Genomic DNA, 20113 nt, shown 5'->3' with positions numbered 1-20113 from the left:
GGACCTTGTCGAAAGCCTTCTGAAAGTCCAAATATACCACATCAACTGGTACTCCTTTGTCCACTTTATTGGAAACATCCTCAAAAAATTCCAGAAGATTTGTCAAGCATGATCTCCCTTTTACAAATCCATGCTGACTTGGACCTATCATGTCACCATTTTCCAAATGCGCTGCTATGACATCCTTAATAATTGATTCCATCATTTTACCCACTACTGAGGTCAGGCTGACCGGTCTATAATTCCCTGCTTTCTCTCTCCCTCCTTTTTTAAAAAGTGGGGTTACATTGGCTACCCTCCACTCGATAGGAACTGATCCAGAGTCAATGGAATGTTGGAAAATGACTGTCAATGCATCCGCTATTTCCAAGGCCACCTCCTTAAGTACTCTGGGATGCAGTCCATCAGGCCCTGGGGATTTATCGGCCTTCAATCCCATCAATTTCCCCAACACAATTTCCCGACTAATAAAGATTTCCCTCAGTTCCTCCTCCTTAATAGACCCTCTGACCACTTTTATATCTGGAAGGTTGTTTGTGTCCTCCTTAGTGAATACTGAACCAAAGTACTTGTTCAATTGGTCTGCCATTTCTTTGTTCCCCGTTATGACTTCCCCTGATTCTGACTGCAGGGGACCTACGTTTGTCTTTACTAACCTCTTTCTCTTTACATACCTATAGAAACTTTTGCAATCCGCCTTAATGTTCCCTGCAAGCTTCTTCTCGTACTCCATTTTCCCTACCCTAATCAAACCCTTTGTCCTCCTCTGCTGAGTTCTAAATTTCTCCCAGTCCCCAGGTTCGCTGCTATTTCTGGCCAATTTGTATGCCACTTCCTTGGCTTTAATACTATCCCTGATTTCCCTAGATAGCCACGGTTGAGCCACCTTCCCTTTTTTATTTTTACGCCAGACAGGAATGTACAATTGTTGTAATTCATCCATGCGTTCTCTAAATGTCTGCCATTGCCCATCCACAGTCAACCCCTTAAGTATCATTAGCCAATCTATCTTAGCCAATTCATGCCTCATACCTTCAAAGTTACCCTTCTTTAAGTTCTGGACCATGGTCTCTGAATTAACTGTTTCATTCTCCATCCTAATGCAGAATTCCACCATATTATGGTCACTCTTCCCCAAGGGGCCTCGCACAATGAGATTGCTAATTAATCCTCTCTCATTACACAACACCCAGTCTAAGATGGCCTCCCCCCTAGTTGGTTCCTCGACATATTGGTCTAGAAAACCATCCCTTATGCATTCCAGGAAATCCTCCTCCACCGTATTGCTTCCAGTTTGGCTAGCCCAATCTATGTGCATATTAAAGTCACCCATTATAACTGCTGCACCTTTATTGCATGCACTCCTAATTTCCTGTTTGATGCCCTCCCCAACATCACTACTACTGTTTGGAGGTCTGTACACAACTCCCACTAACGATTTTTGCCCTTTAGTGTTCTGCAGCTCCAACCATATAGATTCCACATCATCCAAGCTAATGTCTTTCCTAACTATTGCATTAATCTCCTCTTTAACCAGCAATGCTACCCCACCTCCTTTTCCTTTTATTCTATCCTTCCTGAATGTTGAATACCCCTGGATGTTGAGTTCCCAGCCCTGATCATCCTGGAGCCACGTCTCCGTAATCCCAATCACATCATATTTGTTAACATCTATTTGCACAATTAATTCATCCACCTTATTGCGGATACTCCTTGCATTAAGACACAAAGCCTTCAGGCTTGCTTTTTTAACACCCTTTGTCCTTTTAGAATTTTGCTGTACAGTGGCCCTTTTTGTTCTTTGCCTTGGGTTTCTCTGCCCTCCACTTTTCCTCATCTCCTTTCTGTCTTTTGCTTTTGCCTCCTTTTTGTCTCCCTCTGTCTCCCTGTATAGGTTCCCATCCCCCTGCAATATTAGTTTAACTCCTCCCCAACAGCACTAGCAAACACTCCCCCTAGGACATTGGTTCCGGACCTGCCCAGGTGCAGACCGTCCGGTTTGTACTGGTCCCACCTCCCCCAAGGTAAACTTGCGCAAAACATAAAAACAGATAGTAAAAGCTTTTACAGATCTATAAAACAGAAAAGAGTGACGAAAGTAAATGTTGGTCCCTTAGAAGATGAGAAGGGGGATTTAATAATTGGAAATGGCTGAGACCTTAAACACTTATTTTGCTTCGGTCTTCACAGTGGAAGACACAAAAACCAAACCATAATTGCTGGTCACGGGAATGTGGGAAGGGAGGACCTTGAGACAATCACTATCACTAGGGGGGTAGTGCTGGACAGGCTAATGGGACTCAAGGTAGACAAGTCCCCTGGTCCTGATGAAATGCATCCCAGGGTATTAAAAGAGATGGCGGAAGTTATAGCAGATGCATTCGTTATAATCTACCAAAATTCTCTAGACTCTGGGGAGGTACCAGCGGATTGGAAAGCAGCTAATGTAACGACTCTGTTTTTAAAAAAAAAAAGGGGCAGACAAAAGGCAGGTAACTATAGGCCGGTTAGTTTAACATCTGTAGTGGGGAAAATGCTTGAAGCTATCATTAAGGAAGAAATAGCGGGACATCTAGATAGGAATAGTGCAATCAAGCAGATGCAACATGGATTCATGAAGGGGAAATCATGTTTAACTAATTTACTGGAATTCTTTGAGGATATAACGAGCATGGTGGATAGAGGTGTACCGATGGATGTGGGGTATTTAGATTTCCAAAAGGCATTCGATAAGGTGCCACACAAAAGGTTACTGCAGAAGATAAAGGTACGCGGAGTCAGAGGAAATGTATTAGCATGGATCGAGAATTGGCTGGCTAACAGAAAGCAGAGAGTCGGGATAAATGGATCCTTTTCGGGTTGGAAATCGGTGGTTCGTGGTGTGCCACAGGGATCGGTGCTGGGACCACAACTGTTTACAATATACATAGATGACCTGGAAGAGCGGACAGTGTGTAGTGTAACAAAATTTGCAGATGACACAAAGATTAGTGGGAAAGCGGGTTGTGTAGAGGACACAGAGAGACTGCAAAGAGATTTAGATAGGTTAAGCGAATGGACTAAGGTTTGGCAGATGGAATACAATGTCGGAAAATGTGAGGTCATCCACCTTGGGCCAAAAAAAACAGTAAAAGGAAATATTATTTGAATGGGGAGAAATTACAACATGCTGCGGTGCAGAGGGACCTGGGGGTCCTTGTACATGAATCCCAAAAAGTTAATTTGCAGGTGCAGCAGGTAATCAGGAAGGCGAATGGAATGTTGGCCTTCATTGCGAGAGGGATGGAGTTCAAAAGCAGGGAGGTCCTGCTGCAACTGTACAGGGTATTGGTGAGGCCACACCTGGAGTACTGCGTGCAGTTATGGTCACCTTACTTATAAAGGATATACTAGTTTTGGAGGGGGTACAGAGACGATTCACTAGGCTGTTTCCTGAGATGAGGGGGTTACCTTATGATGATAGATTGAGTAGACTGGGTCTTTACTCGTTGGAGTTCAGAAGGATGAGGGGTGATCTTATAGAAACATTTAAAATAATGAAAGGGATAGACAAGATAGAGGCAGAGAGGTTGTTTCCACTGGTCGTGAAGACTAGAACTAGGGGGCACAGCCTCAAAATACGGGGGAGCCAATTTAAAACCCAGTTGAGAAGGAATTTCTTCTCCCAGAGGGTTGTGAATCTGTGGAATTCTCTGCCCAAGGAAGCAGTTGAGGCTAGCTCATTGAATGTATTCAAATCACAGATGGATAGATTTTTAACCAATAAGGGAATTAAGGGTTATGGGGAGCGGGCGGGTAAGTGGAACTGAGTCCACGGCCAGATCAGCCATGATCTTTTTGAATGGCGGAGCAGGCTTGAGGGGCTAGATGGCCTACTCCTGTTCCTAATTCTTATGTTCTTATGAACACACTGTTCCAGGTCTGAGTCAATTCCCGGCTACCATACATGTGACCGGGCAATGGCCTTCATTAGCACGATGTCTGGGTGCTCGCTTCCCTTCTGGAGCATGACTACCCGGCTGCCCCATAGTAGGCAGTCGGCTTGGATGGAGAGCTCATCCATCCGTCTGTGAAACAGTCTGACCTCCTCGGGGCATGCTCAGTGTGTGGGCGCCCAATCCCCAGTCAGGACACGTTTCTTAATCAAGGATAGGAGGAGATCTCTGTTGGTCCAGATTTTGATCTAGTGGGCTGTGATGGGGGAGCCTGCGTTGTCAAAGGCTTCAACGGCCATGACCATCTCAGTGCTTTGCTCCGCTGCCCCTTCAGTGGAAGCCTGCTGAGCGCATCGGCGCAATTTTCGGTGCCTGGCCAGTGTCGTATGGTGTAATCATATGCAGCCAGCGTGAGAGCCCATCGCTGCATGCGAGTTTACGCATTGACATTGACAGCTTTGCTGTCTGACAACAGGGATGTTAACGGCTTTTGGTCCGTTTCTAACTCTAACCTTCTGCCAAAAAGGTACTGGTGCATCTTTTTCACCCCGTAGACACATGCCAGTGCTTCCTTTTCAACCATCCCATATCCCCGTTCTGCTTGGGAGAGTGACCTGGCAGCATAAGCCACAGGTTGGAGTTGGCCCTCATGATTACTCTGCTGCAACATGCACCCAACCCCATAGGATGATGCTTCACATGTCAAAACCAATTTCTTACGGGGTTTATACAGAGTCAACAGCTTATTAGAACAAAGCAGGTTCCATGCCCGATTGAAAGCCCATTCCTGACAGTCCCCCCCCAAAACCAATTGCAACCCTTACGCAGGAGCACATGTAGCGGCTCCAACAATGTGCTTAAGTTCAGCAGAAAGTTCCCGAAATAGTTCGCGTCCCAGAAATGAACGCAACTCCAATGTGTTGCCGGGCCTGGGTGCACGACGAATCGCCTCAGTTTTGGATTCGGTAGGTTGGATCCCGTCTGCGGCAACCCTCCTGCCCAAAAACTTGAACTCTGGGGCCAAAAACACACACTTGGACTTCTTTAGTCGCAGGCCTACCTGGTCCAGTCGGCATAGCACCACCTCCAGGTTGTGGAGGTGTTCCTCGGTGTCTCGACCCGTGATAAAGATGTCGTCCTGAAATACGATTGCTCCAGGGATGGATTTGAGCAGGCTTTCCATGTTCCTTTGAAAGATAGCGGCCGCTGATCGAATGCCAAACAGACACCTGTTGTAGACAAACAGTCCCTTGTGCGTGGTGATGGTGCTCAGTAGCTTGGATTCTTCGGCCAGTTCCTGGGTCATGTAGGCTGACGTGAGGTCCAACTTGGTGACCAGCTTGCCGCCTGCCAGCGTGGCAAAAAGATCCTCCGCTCTCAGAAACGGGTATTGGTCTTGTAGTGACACTCGGTTGATAGTGACCTTGTAGTCGCCACAGATCCTGACCGAGCCATCCGTTTTTAGGACAGGGACGATGAGGCTTGCCCAGTCGCTGAATTAAATGGGCGAAATTATGCCCTATCTTAGCAACCTGTCCAACTCACTCTCAATTTTCTCCCGCATCACATACGGTACAGCTCTGGCTTTGTGGTGCACTGGTCTGGCGTCCGGGATGATGCGTATCACTACTTTGGTACCTTTGAAAGTCCCGACACCAGGTTGAAATAGTGACTCAAATTTCTGTAGGACCTGTGAGCATGAACTTCGCTCCACAGATGAAATGGCGTGCACATGCCCCCCCATTTCCAGTTCATCTTGGCAAGCCAGCTCCTCCCCAAAAGCGCAGGACCATTTCCCGGGACAATCCAGAGTGGCAGCCGGTTCTCTGATCCATTATGTGTGACCACCAACATTGCACTGCCTCGCACTGGGATGATCTCTTTGGTGTACGTCCGTAATTGCGTGTCAATGCATTCTAGTTTGGGTCTGCTAGCTCTGAGTGGCCATAGTTTCTCGAATTGTTGGACACTCATAAGTGACTGGCTGGCCCCTGTGTCCAGCTCCATGCGTACCGGGATACCGTTTAATAGGACTTTCATCATCATAGATGGCATTTTGGTTTATGAGCTGTGGATGTTTGCCACATGAACCCGCTGAACTTCAGCGTCCATTGCTTTGTCCCAAGCATCAACCTGCCTTGCAGACCCCTCTTCTGATTCATCTGCCTCGTAAATTAGCCTCGCTGCGGGCTTCCTGCACATTCTGGCTAAATGTCCACTGAAGTTGCAATTCCTACAGATAAATTGTTGAAACCTACAGGTTTTTGCAGCATGTCTGCCTCTGCACCTCCAGCATGAGCTGAGATCGTTGTGAACAAAAGGGCTGTTACCAGGCATTCCTCTCTGATTGTCTCTTTGATTACTCTTGAGCACTCTGTTAATGGGTGTCAATGGCCCCATCCCGGGACGTATTATCCCTTGCGATGGTGTAAATGTCCGTTCAACCTGCCATTGTCTCTGTTGAGGACCCACTCTAGAGTCTGTTGCTGCCTGGGTGGTGTTGAATTGCCCTTTACTGCCTGCGGAGTTCTGAGTCGCGTTTACAATGTTAACTCCCTGATCCATCACCACGTTGGAAGCAGAGTTGCGCGCATATATTATCTTGGTTTCCTCCTCCCCCGCCATGAAGGTCTGAGCCATCAATGCTGCCGCTTCCAAGGTCAGGTCCTTGGTCTCAATTAGCTTTCTGAAAATCCTAGCATGACCAATGCCCTCAATAAAGAAATCCCTTAACATCTCCCCCCTGCAGGCGTCTGTGAACTTAGAGGCTGGCCAAGCGGCGAAGGTCCGCAACGAAGTCCGGTATGCTCTGTCCTTCCCGACATCCGTGTGTATAGAATCGGTGTCGGGCCATGTGTATAATGCACTCCGGTTTGAGGTGCTCACCAATCAGTTTACTGAGCTCCTCAAAAGGTTTTGTCCGCCGGCTTCTCTGGTGCGAGCAGGTCTTTCATCAGCGCATACGTCTTAGGCCCACAGCTGGTCAGTAGATGCGCCCTTCACTTGTCAGCCGCTGCATCTCCCAGTCAGTCCTTTGTGACAAAGCTCTGCTGGAGCATCTCAACGAAATCGTCCCAGTCCTCATCAACACAGTACCGTTCCTCTGTGCTACCGGTGGCCATTCTCGTGAGTTGTTGATTCCTGTTTCTCATCGCCAAATGTAATGTCCTTACACTACTATAAATTCACACGAGGCACATTCTGCAGACAAGGTCACTCTCTGATCTGAACCTTTATTCACGGGACCAAGAAGTGATGACCCTGTGTGGGACCTCCCTTTATATACCTGGATGACCAGGTGAAGAGTGTCTCCCACAAGTTCACCCCCTGTGGTCAAGGTGTGCATTTCTTAGGTGTATACAGTATGCAGTGTTGTTATGAAGGTTACGGTTACATGAAGGTTACATACATGACAACACTAAAAATACCTCAATAGTGGATAATCAAGGGCAATAGGGAGGGAGGAACTTAATACAATCACTATCACTAATGAAGTAGTAGTTGGTAAAATGATGGGACTAATGACAGACAAGTCCCCTGGACCTGATGGCTTACATCCTAGGGTCTTGAGAGAGGTGGCTGCAGAGATAGTGGATGCATTGGTTGTAATCTACCAAAATTCCCTGGATTCTGAGGCGGCCCCAGCAGATTGGAAAACCGCAAATGTAACGTCCCTATTTAAAAAAAGAAGGCAGACAAAAAGCAAGAAATTATAGACCAGTTAGCCTAACATGTGTCGTTGGGAAAATGCTGGAGTCCATTATTAAGGAAGCAGTAGCAGGACATTTGGAAAAGCATAATTTAGTCAAACAGAGTCGGCATGATTTTATGAAAGGGAAATCATGTTTGACAAATTTGCTGGAGTTCTTTGAGGATGTAACGAGCAGGGTGGATAAGGGGGAAGCAGTGGATGTGGTGTATTTGGATTTCCAGAAGGCATTCAATAAGGTGCCACATAAAAGGTTACTGCGCAAGATAAAAGTTCACAGGGTTGGGAGTAATATATTAGCTTGGATAGAGGATTGGCTAACTAACAGAAAACGGAGAGTCGGGATAAATGGGTCATTTTCCGGTTGGCAAACAGTAACCTAGTGGAGTGCCGCAGGGATCGATGCTGGGTCCTCAACTATTTACAATCTATATTAATGACTTGGATGAAGGGACTGAGTGTATATAGATGATACAAAGATGGGTGGGAAAGCAGATTGTGAGGACACAAAAAATCTGCAAAGAGATGTAGCCAGTGCGTGGGCAAAAATTTGGCAGATGGTGTATAATGTGGAAAAATGTCGGGTTATCTACTTTGCCAGCAAAAATGGAAACGCAATTTATAAATTAAATAGAAAAAAATTGCAAAGTGCTGCAGTACAGAGGAACCTGGGGGTCCTTGTGCATGAAACACAAAGTTAGTATGCAGGTACAGCAAGTGATCAGGAAGGCAAATGGAATGTTGGCCTTTATTGCAAGGGGGATAGAGCATAAAAGCAGAGAAGTCCTGCTACAACTGTACAGGGTATTGGTGAGGCCACACCTGGAGTACTGCATACAGTTTTGGTCTCCGTATTTAAGGAAGGATATACTTGCATTGGAGACAATTCAGAGAAGGTTCTCTAGGTTGATTCTGGAGATGAGGGGGTTGACTTATGAAGATAGGTTGGGCCAAAACACATTGAAGATCAGCAGAATGAGAGGTGATCTTATCAAAACATATAAGATAATGAGGGGGCGCGACAAGGTGGATGCAAAGAGGATATTTCCACTCGTAGGGGGGGAAACTAAAATTAGGGGACATAGTCTCAGAATAAGGAGCCACCCATTTAAAACTGAGATGAGGAGGAATTTCTTCTCTGAGGGTTGTAAATCTATGAATTCTCTGTTTTAGAGAGCTGTGGAGGCTGGGTCATTAAATATATTTAAGGCGAAGATACAGATTTTTGAGCGATACAGGAATAAAGGGTTATGGGGAGCAGGCAGGGAAGTGGAGCGGAGTCCATGATCAGATCAGCCATGATCTTATTGAATGGCGGAACAGGCTCGAGGGGCCAAATGGCCTACTCCTGCTCCTATTTTTTATGTTATGTTCTAGAGGGTTAGAATTGGGGGGGAAAAAACAGAAGTTATGCTGAACTTGTACAGAACCTTGGTTAGACCTCACTTTGGAGTACTGTTAACAGTTCTGGTCTCCATATTACAAAAAGGATATTGGGGAAGGTGCAGAAAAAGATTCACAAGGATGATACCAGAACTGAGAGGGTATACTTATCAGACAAGGTTGAGCAAGCTGGGGCTCTTCTCTCTAGAAAAGAAAAGGTTGAGTGGTGGGTAACCTGATGAAGTTTGATGGGGTAGACTTGGAGAATATGTTTCCACTAATGGGTTGTCTAAAACTAGAGGTAATAAATCCAATAGGATATTCAGGGGAAACGTATTTATCCAGAGTGGTAAGGATGTGGAACACGCTACCACAAGGAGTGGTTGAGACAAACGGTGTAGATGCATTTAAGGGGAGGCTGGATAGACACATGAGAGGGAAAGGAATAGGATATGCTGCTACGGTTAGATGAAGAGGGGTGGAGGAAACTCGTGTGGCACATAAAGCCTCCAAACTAACTTAGGCCAGCGTATGTGGCCGCACAGAAAACCCTTGCGGAGTTAATAAATCAGCGCAGATAGGTACATCGGAGACCATTCAGCCAGAGATAGGGGCGGGAAGGGAAGCAGAGAGGACCTTGCAAAGCACTAAACAAAGCACAACAAGTAGTAAGCATTCAAGAAGACATAAAAACATTCAAGAAGAAATAGTTTTAGTCCTACCTTCATATCAAAACTCGGCCCGGGAAGTGAGCGGGCCGGCCGGTGTGGGAGGCCACTCAGCCAGGGATAGGTACGGGACGACCGGGAGACCACAGGGAACTACCCGCCGACATCGAAGCACACACAGGCTGGCTGGCTGCAGGAATCAACTTCACGGACAGGCTCATCCTCAGCCCGGGAACGTTACAGATTACTATAAACACTGACAACAGCCCGTAACAATCAATCAAACCAAATGAAGATCCAGAATGGGGATTGCTTCTGAATGAATCCTTCCAGCGATGCAGCAAGTCCAGATTCTAGTTCCATGGAACTTCACTTCAGGATTAGCCTCAGGCCTGGGTTTGAGTTCGAGGGTGATTGCTGGGCTATTACCAGATTTCTTCTCTCCTCCTCTCTTCTTCCACATAACGCCACCGATGACCAGAGCAATCAGGGCAACGGCAGCAATCTCAATTCCAACAATCACACCGAGATTTGTTCCCTTTGGAGATCCTGGGGTCACTCGGAACGTCCCGTCCAGTTTCGGCCTGGAATAGGGGCGGGACGCGCACAGAGAGGCTGGGGCGTGGAGCTACTGCGCATGCGCGCACACTCCAATGCGCATGTGGAGAGCTGCCGGCACTGTTTCTGGCGCAGGGCCCTAGCTCTGCCCCGAATCGACTGACCACGCTGCGCCAAGCCCCGGGAGAGGCAATACAGCAGCCAGAATCGGAGGGTATTTTTTCGGCGCATTTTTCATCCTGCAAAAGCGACGCAACTCCGGTGAGTGTGCCAAAAATCTGGAGGGGCCAATTTTGAGCCCAATGTAAGTTTCTCATAATTAACTCCAAGTAAAAGCTTTATAGACAAGCAAGGCCGGCATTTTATGTACAGTGCGGTCTCACAAACACCAATGAAATCAGTAGCCAGTTGATCTATATTTGGTCATGCTCATTTAAGGGTGAAATGTTACTCGGGGCACCAGGAAATAGTTCCTCTTCAGATAGTGAGGTGGAATCCTTAATAACTAAAGGGAGAGGACGACCATTTGAATCCATCTATTTGATACAGCACTTGTTGGAGGTAGCAGCGTGCGGCAGCCCGGCCCGGAAATCGGCGTGGTCCCAGCCTGCAAGACCATCAGCAGGCCGGAGCCATTGGAGGGAGCAGCGTGCGGCGGCATACCACTGCAGGGAGCAGCGCGGTGCTGCTGCAGGAGGACGATGGCTACGAAGCCAGGTCGCTGATTGCAGTGCGGGCAGGCACAGCAGGAGGGGCGAAGGAGCGGCGAGAGTCCGTAGAGGGAAGTGACCGGGGCCCAGGAGAGGAGTGAACTCATTGAATGGTGATGCAGGCTCGAAGGGCCGAATGGCCTACTCCTGCGCCTATTTTCTATGTTTCTATGAATCTGAGACCCAGAAGAGGCGAGGGCCCAGGGGCAGCACGGGCCAGCCCACACTGCGATATATGTGCGCGCTCGGTCCGTGCAGCAGAGCTGGTCTCCAGTTAGTCTTGGTTAATCCTTGCCACTGGACCAAGGCCCAGCTCTGTCAAGCCCGTGTGGTGTCTGGTGTGCAACGGCCACCAAACGTTAAAAAAATCCACGCACAGGCATCTTCCACCCTTCAGGATGTTCAGGATCTGGAATATTAGGTCCTTCATTGAAACACCTGTGAACTCATCCCTTTTTGGCATGGAAGCAAGTCATCCTCGCTTCGAGGGACTGCCTGTGATGATAAGTTTGTAGAAATGTGAGATTTGTGGCACACAGAAATATTACTGTTCCCTTTTATATACATTGGTTCTATAAATGATCTTTGGTTCTTTTCACAAACGACAGTTCAGAAGTTTAATTACATTTGCACAGAAACAATTTGGCAAGTATAATCTTCAGACTTGTTCCAGACAGAATTGTATGAGCCACGAGTGCCTGGGGCCTTGGACCTGTCCTTGATGAGAAAAATGTTTGTCTCTTTACAAACTGCCAATAAATGATCTAACAAATCTAAAATGTAAATATTGGTTACATTTTTTTCCCAAAGGGGGGAGAAATGTGGGATTCCTTGCATTGAGTTGAGCTGTGCAGAGGAAAATTCAAAGCAGGGCGACGATGTGGTTGACCAGTGTCCTTGTTCTGTGTGTTGATGTCTGCCCTCCCTAATAGACTATTTTGATGTTTGGTTAAAGGGAATGCACGAGAATTAAAATATTTCATGCATCTTGGGAACAGATTTATCACAAACCCTGCAACTAAAATTAAATGGGGATTGATGGCAAAGAGAAATTCTTTGAATTAAGTTATTCTGCACTTAATGTAGATTGTACCCAGATTGAGTGAGGTGGATAAGAGTGCAAGTGCCAATCGAATTGGCCACTAGGAGATGCATGAAATTTGCTCAAGGTGGCTTGCTTTTTAAAAAATCTCCTTCTCTAGGTGTGTGGGGAAGTGGGATACATGGGAATTATGCTAACTCCCTTAGATGGTATGGCTAAAACAAGGGACTCGGGTACTGGTTGTGAATGAACATCCCAGCAACTTTTTTTTTTGTGGACTGTTTAAATTGTCTTGTTTTGGCAACCTATCTCTGTAAGCTGCCCTAAAACTGTTTTTACACTCTCTCTTTAGCCTGAGTCAAGGGAGAGGGGCACAGTTTAGTCACTGTCCTGCATAAAGAGGGGAACCACACTCTGCAGATTGGAATCCCATATTTCTGGCTGTAGTGCCTAGCCGCTGCGCATGCACAAAGTACCGGCACAATGTCGGCAATCTATCCAACTCCTCACGATGAAGGCGTTCACCCTGCAGTTTTGACGTTGTATCCCATCCCATCACGTCAGGCCACTGATGTGCTGACTGAGACTGAGTTCTGAAGAATGGTTTTTAAAAATAAAAACAGGTCTTTATTGTAATCGGCCTTGGGGAAACTGGAAGCTTTATCTTTGGTGCCACTGGCTGCATGATACTTGTACACTGGGAGCCGGTGGTACTAGTACAATATAAAAGTGGATTACATTTCTCCCATAAAAGTCTCGCAGTGGTCTTAAGACTGTGCTTGAGCCTGGAGCGATTACACGTATGTCAAGGGAATGAGAAATAAAAAGTTATAAAATGATGACATCACAAGGATGAGGGACGGTGATTGGTTCTTCCATATTAATTGAATCACTGAACAGGGAATGAATCTTAAAGAAAGCTAATAACTGATTTAATTTGCTTCAATTGCTGATTTTCTAATTTTAACTTAATTTATAATAATGGTGTATATTATTTAATTTTGGTTAATTATAATCTTTATTATACTGATTTTACTATTGTATACTCTTTTATTGTATTATTTACAAATATAATTTGAATTTCTCTTTAATTTTTTCGCCTATGTCCATCTGCGTGCGCATTTTAGCTGCCGCTTCAGACCCGAGCCTTTAACTACTTTTTACACTGCCTTCTCCCACTTTTTCTCTCTTTCCCTCAATGGTCAATATCTAACGTGAAGCAAAATTGTTGTGAAGTACCTTGGGACATTTTATTACATTAAAGATCCTATATAAATAAAAGTTGCTGTTGTTATTATTACATAGTTAGTAGCTTATGAGAGGCATGCTTGCAATGGGTTTGGTGATGGGTTTGTCTTGTCTTATCACTCTGATCTTGTTCAAAGCCACTTCAATCCCAGTGGAGTTGGACAAATTCCTGTGCTGGGTAACGTGTATTCTTGAAAGTTGACCCTCTTTTCCCCCCTCCAGCCACTTTTGCTCAATTTGTAGCATTTACCATCAAACAGAGCCGACCGGTTCAAACCCTACGTCAGACTTGTGCACCTCATTTAGGCTGACAACCAGTGTTGTTCTCTTGCAAATGTGTACATTACAAGGCCAGCATTGCTTTCAATACCAAATTCAGTCACCGATGAGAAATCACTGATGGGGGCAGCATTCACAGGGCTTAACATTTAATATTTCCCATGATAAATATTAGGTCTTTGAGTCTTGTCTGTTAATGTCCAAATTAATGCATTTGAAATCTTCAATTTCCACAAGTATGTGATCATTGTGTCTGCTTTAAGTTGGCAGCACTCCTAAGTCGGAAAATTTTTGTGTAGGCCTCATTCCAGGACTGGAGCACATAATCCAGGCTGATACTCCAGTGCAGTGCTGGGGTGCTGCTGCATTGACCGAGGTGCCATCTTTTGGATGAGGCAGACAGAGGCCCTGTCTACCTTATTCAGGTGGATATAAACGCTACCAGGATGCTGTTTGAAGAGCAGGGTGTTCTTCCGGTGTGCTGGCCAACATTCATCCTTTAGCCAACACCGCTAAAGTCCATTCTCTCGTTATTCGTTCATTTGCTGTTTGTGGAATATATGTGCAAAATGGCTGCTGCGTTTGCCTAACGATGACTGAACTTCAAAAAAAAAATCCATTGATTTGTGACTGAGAATATAATGGGGTGTTTAATAAATACAAGCTTGATTGCTCTTTCATACTTTTGGAGGAAGCTGCAAAAGAAACATTTTATTTAGTGAAGTGTATTTTTAAAAGTATAGTTTAAATTAGGAAAAATGTATAACTAGTTGCCAAAGAATAGGGGAGAGGGAATCTTCCTTCCCCGTCCCCCCGCCCCGTGTATTACAGCTCATTTATAACTATGCATTAAGTACATCAAGCCAAACAACAGAAAATAATTAACCAAAAACCTATATTTTGCAGAATGACTTATTTCTAAAATATGCTGCTGCCTCTCTGAGGAAACTTGGCAATGGATATAGTCTCATAGGCTGAGCATTTAAAAAAAAAAATATATATATAATTAAGGGTCATTATATGCTTGGATCCGGAATTTTATATAATAGGAATGACTGAAAGGGTTTTATGCACTGGCATTCTCATCATCGTGCTGGTTGGTTATGCATGCTCTCGATTGCTTTCTTTTCCCTCCTCTCTCTCTCTCTCCTGACACTAGTGATGTCCCAACTGAGATGAGAAACTTGCTTGAGATAAGTCCGTGGATCCCTCCCAGGATTAAACATCTAACCATTCTCAAAGGGCCATCGGTTTTCTCAACCATTTACTTCAAAGAAGAAATTTGGTGAAGGTTCGCAGATTGTCGCAACTCAAAGTGACAGATAGGAGCTCTGTTCCCGAGTAACACAATCTTATTTTTTGTGCGTTATCTGCAGGGTCCACACATCGCTTCGGTGACGTTGGCTGCTTATGAATGTAACTCTGTGAATTTCCCGGAACCTCCCTACCCAGATAAAATCATCTGTCCCGATGAGAAGCTGGAAGCGACGATCTCTCTCTGGGCTATTATCTCCAAAGTCAGGCTGGAGGCCTGCATGTGGGTGAGACTCCATTGTTTAAATTACTTGTCAATTTTATTTGAATCTTACAGCAGTGTGTGATAAACAACATCTACAGGACTTTATTAATGTTAAAGAATTTTAGGAAAGCTCTGTACACAGTACTGTAATCTCCAGCGTTGCCCCGTTTATGTGCTGTTTGATCTCGATTGAAGTTGTGATAGACGCACTGCAGTTGTGCTCCATGCCCTGGATAAAGCACGGGAGATCAGCCAGGCTTCCTGCCTTTAATTGCTATCCAGCAAGTCCTGCTAGAAACATCTGCATGTGAAAAGCTGTCGAAGACGGGATCAGACTTGCCTTGTGATGCTTCCCCTCGTTGTCAAATTTACATCTGACACTCCCTGTCTAAGCTCAAATGCAAAGAATGACCACTTGGGTGTGGTACCTCAGAAAGAACCAGAAAGAGGAGAGAAAACTGGTAGAGAAGGTGGGTGGGGGGTGCGGGGGGTGGAAAGAGGAGATTACCATTACCTGATTCTTCTCCTGAGGGTGCTGACTTGTGAACGACACCTCCACCTCCACCAATAGCAGCAGTCTCCAGTACATTTTCTAAGTGAGCATCCTTTTTGTGTGTGAATCTAAACTGTGAGTGTTGACAGACTATTTAACCACGGCGGCTGCCACAACTGAGGCTGTTCCTGTCCATGTATGTGTATTTGTTCCTCTTAATCAGGGAGAGTATAAACCCTGGCTGACTTTTATTTTTATTCCCTGTTTGAAGTGGGATGAGATTTAATGCCTGTCGGCTGCACTGAGAACTCTGCATCGATCAAACTTGGACCTGACTGCTCTATATGATTGAGGTCCACAATATACCCACCCGTAAAACAGGAGCTCATAACTTCACTCTTTCTCTAATTGAAACTGTCAGGTAGAGAAAAGATGAGATTTGTTGTAAGCAGCAGCAACTACACTGTTGCCAGAAATCTGACTCTGTTGATATTTAAAATTTCGAGTGGGATAATAAATCTTTGAGTATTTTCTGTTCATGTCTGAATCAATGCATTTAAAATCAAGAGTTTGATTCCTCAAGAGTTTGATCATTACTGTCAACTGTTTAAAGTAGTTGGTAGAGGGGGGTTGAAAACTTTTTTCACTGAGGGTGGTGGGGGGGGGGGGTCTAGAACGCACTACCTGAAAGGGTGGTAGAGGCAGAAACCCCTCATCACATTTAAGAAGTACTTGGATGTGCACTTGAAGTGCCATAACCTACAAGGCTACAGGCTACGGACCAAGAGCTGGAAAGTGGGATTAGGCAGGATAGCTCTTTTTCAGCTGGCACAGACACGATGGGCCGAATGGCCTCCTTCGGTGCAGTAAACTTCTATAATTCAATGAACAAGCTAAATTTGGTACCCTGAGACACAAACTTGTGGGTTCAAGCCCCATTCAGGACTTGAGCACGATCTAAGCTGACAGTCCAGTGCAGTATTGAGGGAGTGCTGCATAAATGATGATGCCATCTTTTAGATGAGATGTTATCCATGTTGTGCTTGTTCAGATGCATGTAAAGATACCAGGATGCCATTTGAAGAAGAGCAGGAGAGTTCTTCTGGGGTCCTGACCAACATTCGTCCCTTAACCACCACCAAAAAACGATTAACTGACCATTATCCCATTGTTGCTTGTAGGATAATGTTGCGCATAAAAATAATTCCCCCCACATAAATTACTGCACCTCAAACTAATTCAATGTGAAGTGTTTTGGGACATTTTAGGTTTATAAGGCAGTATATAAATCTTCAAGTCCTCTTTCTTAATAATTCCTTTAATTATGAGGGAGAAGGGAATAGAGGGTTATGCTGATAGTTAGATGAGGAAAGATGGGAGGAGGCTCGAATGGAGCATAAAAGCCGGCATGGACTGGTTGGGCCGAATGGCCTGTTTCTGTGCCGTATATCCGATGTAATGATTACAGTACCTATGATTTGTCGTTCATGTACAACTTCAATCCATGATAGGAAATAAGTGAGCAAGGCACCCCTGTCTTTCCCTCAAACACTTGTGTGCTGGAAGTGTCATTATGCTGACTGGGATATACCTGGCAGGTTTTCAATGAGATTTTGTAAGCTGTTACTTGCAAGAGAGTTTAAAAGGAGGGTGCCACAATGTGGTGACACTCCCCACGCCATGTCCGATGCAGTAGCACAGGAGTCCCAGCCAACTATATCTCAGTGCGTTCCTGATTTCAGCGATGGGAAGATGGAGTAGAGGTTGGCTGTGCCCCTGGAGAGGGGTTGAGCCAGCCCCTTTTGAAGAGGGAGTTTGTAACCTGGAGACATGTTTTATGAATTGATTTTGGACCGGTGTTTTGAAGACTTGACTCAGGTACTTTGACGTTGCATCAGTTGGGCGACGTGTTCTATTAGCCCAACTGATTAGCTCCAAATCCTGCTCGTGTCTCAACACCTGTGAAATATGCCTTTCGCAGACAGCTCAATTCAACACTAAGGCTGAGGTCTGCTTCCCACATCGTGACTCCTGAACACCAGGAGGACATTTGTATGTTGGCAAGGAGCCTTTGAAAGTGAGAAAGTAGAGGACACACTACTGTGGAAGTAAACTAAATGCTAGAGTTTGTGTCCTGTTTCAATGTGATTCCTTTCTTTCCCTCTCTAACATAGTTACTCATTTTTATGAAGGCAGGTTGACTTAGGCCACTAAATGTCTGGAGCTTGGCTAGTAGTTGGGTGGAACAGAATGGAAATCTCTCCCCAGACCTCTATCAGATGGCCATTATAGGACGCACATCAGCACATTGTCAATAGAACATGAAAGGCTTGAAGTTTCAAGTGATGAGCCACTTTAGAATTCAAGCCTGCGCTTTGTGAATTGTTAAACCATCATCTTTCATTTGTGTGCTGTTTGACCTGTGTTTTGCTTTTCTTCATCCATTCTATTTACTGTTGATGCAGTAGAGGCCCTTCGAACCTTATACTAAATGTGTATGATCCTGCTCAAAGTAAGTCAAGGCAGGTTGCCATTAGACGTTATTTCAGTTCTGAAAACTGCTGTGCTGGAAGCAGACAATGTCTGAGTGCACACTGACTCATTTTGATTGAGTTAAAAATAGCTAACTGAATTGCCCTGCATCTCACAAGTGGTCCTGCCAAGTTCTGAGTTCATTTGGAAAGAAAAGCTAGGCAGTGGGTAGGGTAGGGAACTATATATATCTGTACTTATTTCTCTAAACAACTGGCACCTTGTCACCAATGCTCATTCAAAATATTCCCGTGGGTGCGTGGCCTGTTTATTTAAATACGCAATACCTTCAACGGGACAGCTTGTGAGCGGCCTTCACAGATTGCCGCACGGCTTATGGGAAACGCTGCTCATCACCCTGTTAACTGCAAACAACACGGATAATCAAATACTGTATGTCATTATTGTATATATTGTGTCCCAGACCTGCTTTGGAGTTTAAAATATGGGTTCATCTTGTACACCAGCCATATAATAGGACCTTCAACATCCGTTGTTACTGATTTTCACTGATCAATTCCTGATTTTTGTGGGGGTTATGAATATGTCCAAAAAAACATTTCCTTTTGAGACCTTACCAAAAATTAACTGGCAGATGTGTGCGAAATGCAGCCATGATAGTACAGGTATGTGCGTTATGTGTCGGACATGGCATACTGGGGTCGCTGATGTCATGCATAGCTTTAGATCCAACTTTTTGGCAGGAAAAGAAATGTAGGCTATGCTACTTGATTTTTTTTTTCCAGGCAGATAGATTTTAAGTCCCACTGTGTGGACTTTACTTTTTATGCTGCAGCAAATGTCAATCTTTACATTCCTAGTTGGATATAGAACAAGGACAGCAGTGTGCTGATATAGTTACCACACTGATGTTCTTCTGGAGACCAAGGCCATCCATTAAAGGCAGACTTCAATTGCAACCAAAGGCATTTTTTTTAATAAGTAAGATCACAATATTTCCCCTGTGTATAATCTACAGCCATTTTCAATATCCCCCCATCATGGTACCAGCTATACACAATTTACTTTTAATTTAAAAAAAAAAATAGGATTAAGTGAGTGTTAGTGAATCCCATAACCTAAGGCAAAAAGGGCCACATTACACCAAAATTCTAAAAGGGCAAAGTGTGTTAGAAAGACAAGCCTGAAGGCTCTGTGCTTCAATGCGAGGAGTATTCGGAATAAGGTGGACGAATTAACTGCGCAGACAGCAGTTAACGGGTATGATGTAATTGGCATCACGGAGACATGGCTCCAGGGTGACCAAGGCTGGGAACTCAACATCCAGGGGTATTCAACATTTAGGAAGGATAAACAGAAAGGAAAAGGAGGCGGGGTGGCATTACTGGTTAAAGAGGAAATTAATGCAATAGTAAGAAAGGACATAAGCTTGGATGATGTGGAATCGGTATGGGTGGAGCTATGGAATACCATGGGGCAGAAAACGCTAGTGGGAGTTGTGTACAGACCACCAAACAGTAGTAATAAGGTTGGAGACAGTATCAAACAAAAAATTAGGGATGCATGCAATAAAGGTACAGCAGTATCATGGGTGAGTTTAATCTACATATTGATTGGGCTAACCAAACTGGTAGCAATGTGGTGGAGGAGAATTTCCTGGAGTGTATTAGGGATGGTTTTCTAGACCAATATGTCGACGAACCAACTAGGGAGCTAGCCATCCTAGACTGGGTGATGTGTAATGAGAAAGGACTAATTAGCAATCTTGTTGTGCGAGGCCCCTTGGGAAAGAGTGACCATAACATGGTAGAATTCTTTATTAAGATGGAGAGTGACACAGTTCAGAAACTAGGGTCCTGAACTTAAGGAAAGGTAACTTTGATGGTTTGAGGTGTGAATTGGCTAGAATAGACTGGCAAATGATACTTGAAGGTTGATGGTGGATAGCCATTTAAAGATCACATGGATGAACTTCAGCATTTATACATCCCTGTCTGGAGTAAAAATAAAACGGGGAAGGTGGCTCAACCGTGGCCAACAAGGGAAATTAAGGATAGTGTTCAATCCAAGGAAGAG

The 20113-nt window shown here is 44.9% G+C and overlaps 1 protein-coding gene across 4 annotated transcripts in view; it reads left to right on the top strand.

Moving 5' to 3' along the window:
* The window catches only part of vmp1 (vacuole membrane protein 1), a 175071-nt gene that overhangs the window by 80418 nt on the left and 74540 nt on the right, over window positions 1-20113 (top strand). For all 4 annotated transcript variants that reach the window (XM_070856944.1, XM_070856945.1, XM_070856946.1 and 1 more), the window contains one exon: window positions 14909-15073. In XM_070856944.1, coding sequence (XP_070713045.1) covers window positions 14909-15073 — 165 coding nt within the window. The remainder of the gene's footprint in view (window positions 1-14908; window positions 15074-20113) is intronic.

The sequence above is a fragment of the Pristiophorus japonicus genome, chromosome 16, assembly GCF_044704955.1.
Source record: "Pristiophorus japonicus isolate sPriJap1 chromosome 16, sPriJap1.hap1, whole genome shotgun sequence".
Classification (NCBI taxonomy): Eukaryota; Metazoa; Chordata; class Chondrichthyes; family Pristiophoridae; genus Pristiophorus; species Pristiophorus japonicus.
This window is presented reverse-complemented; position numbering and strand designations above follow the sequence as displayed.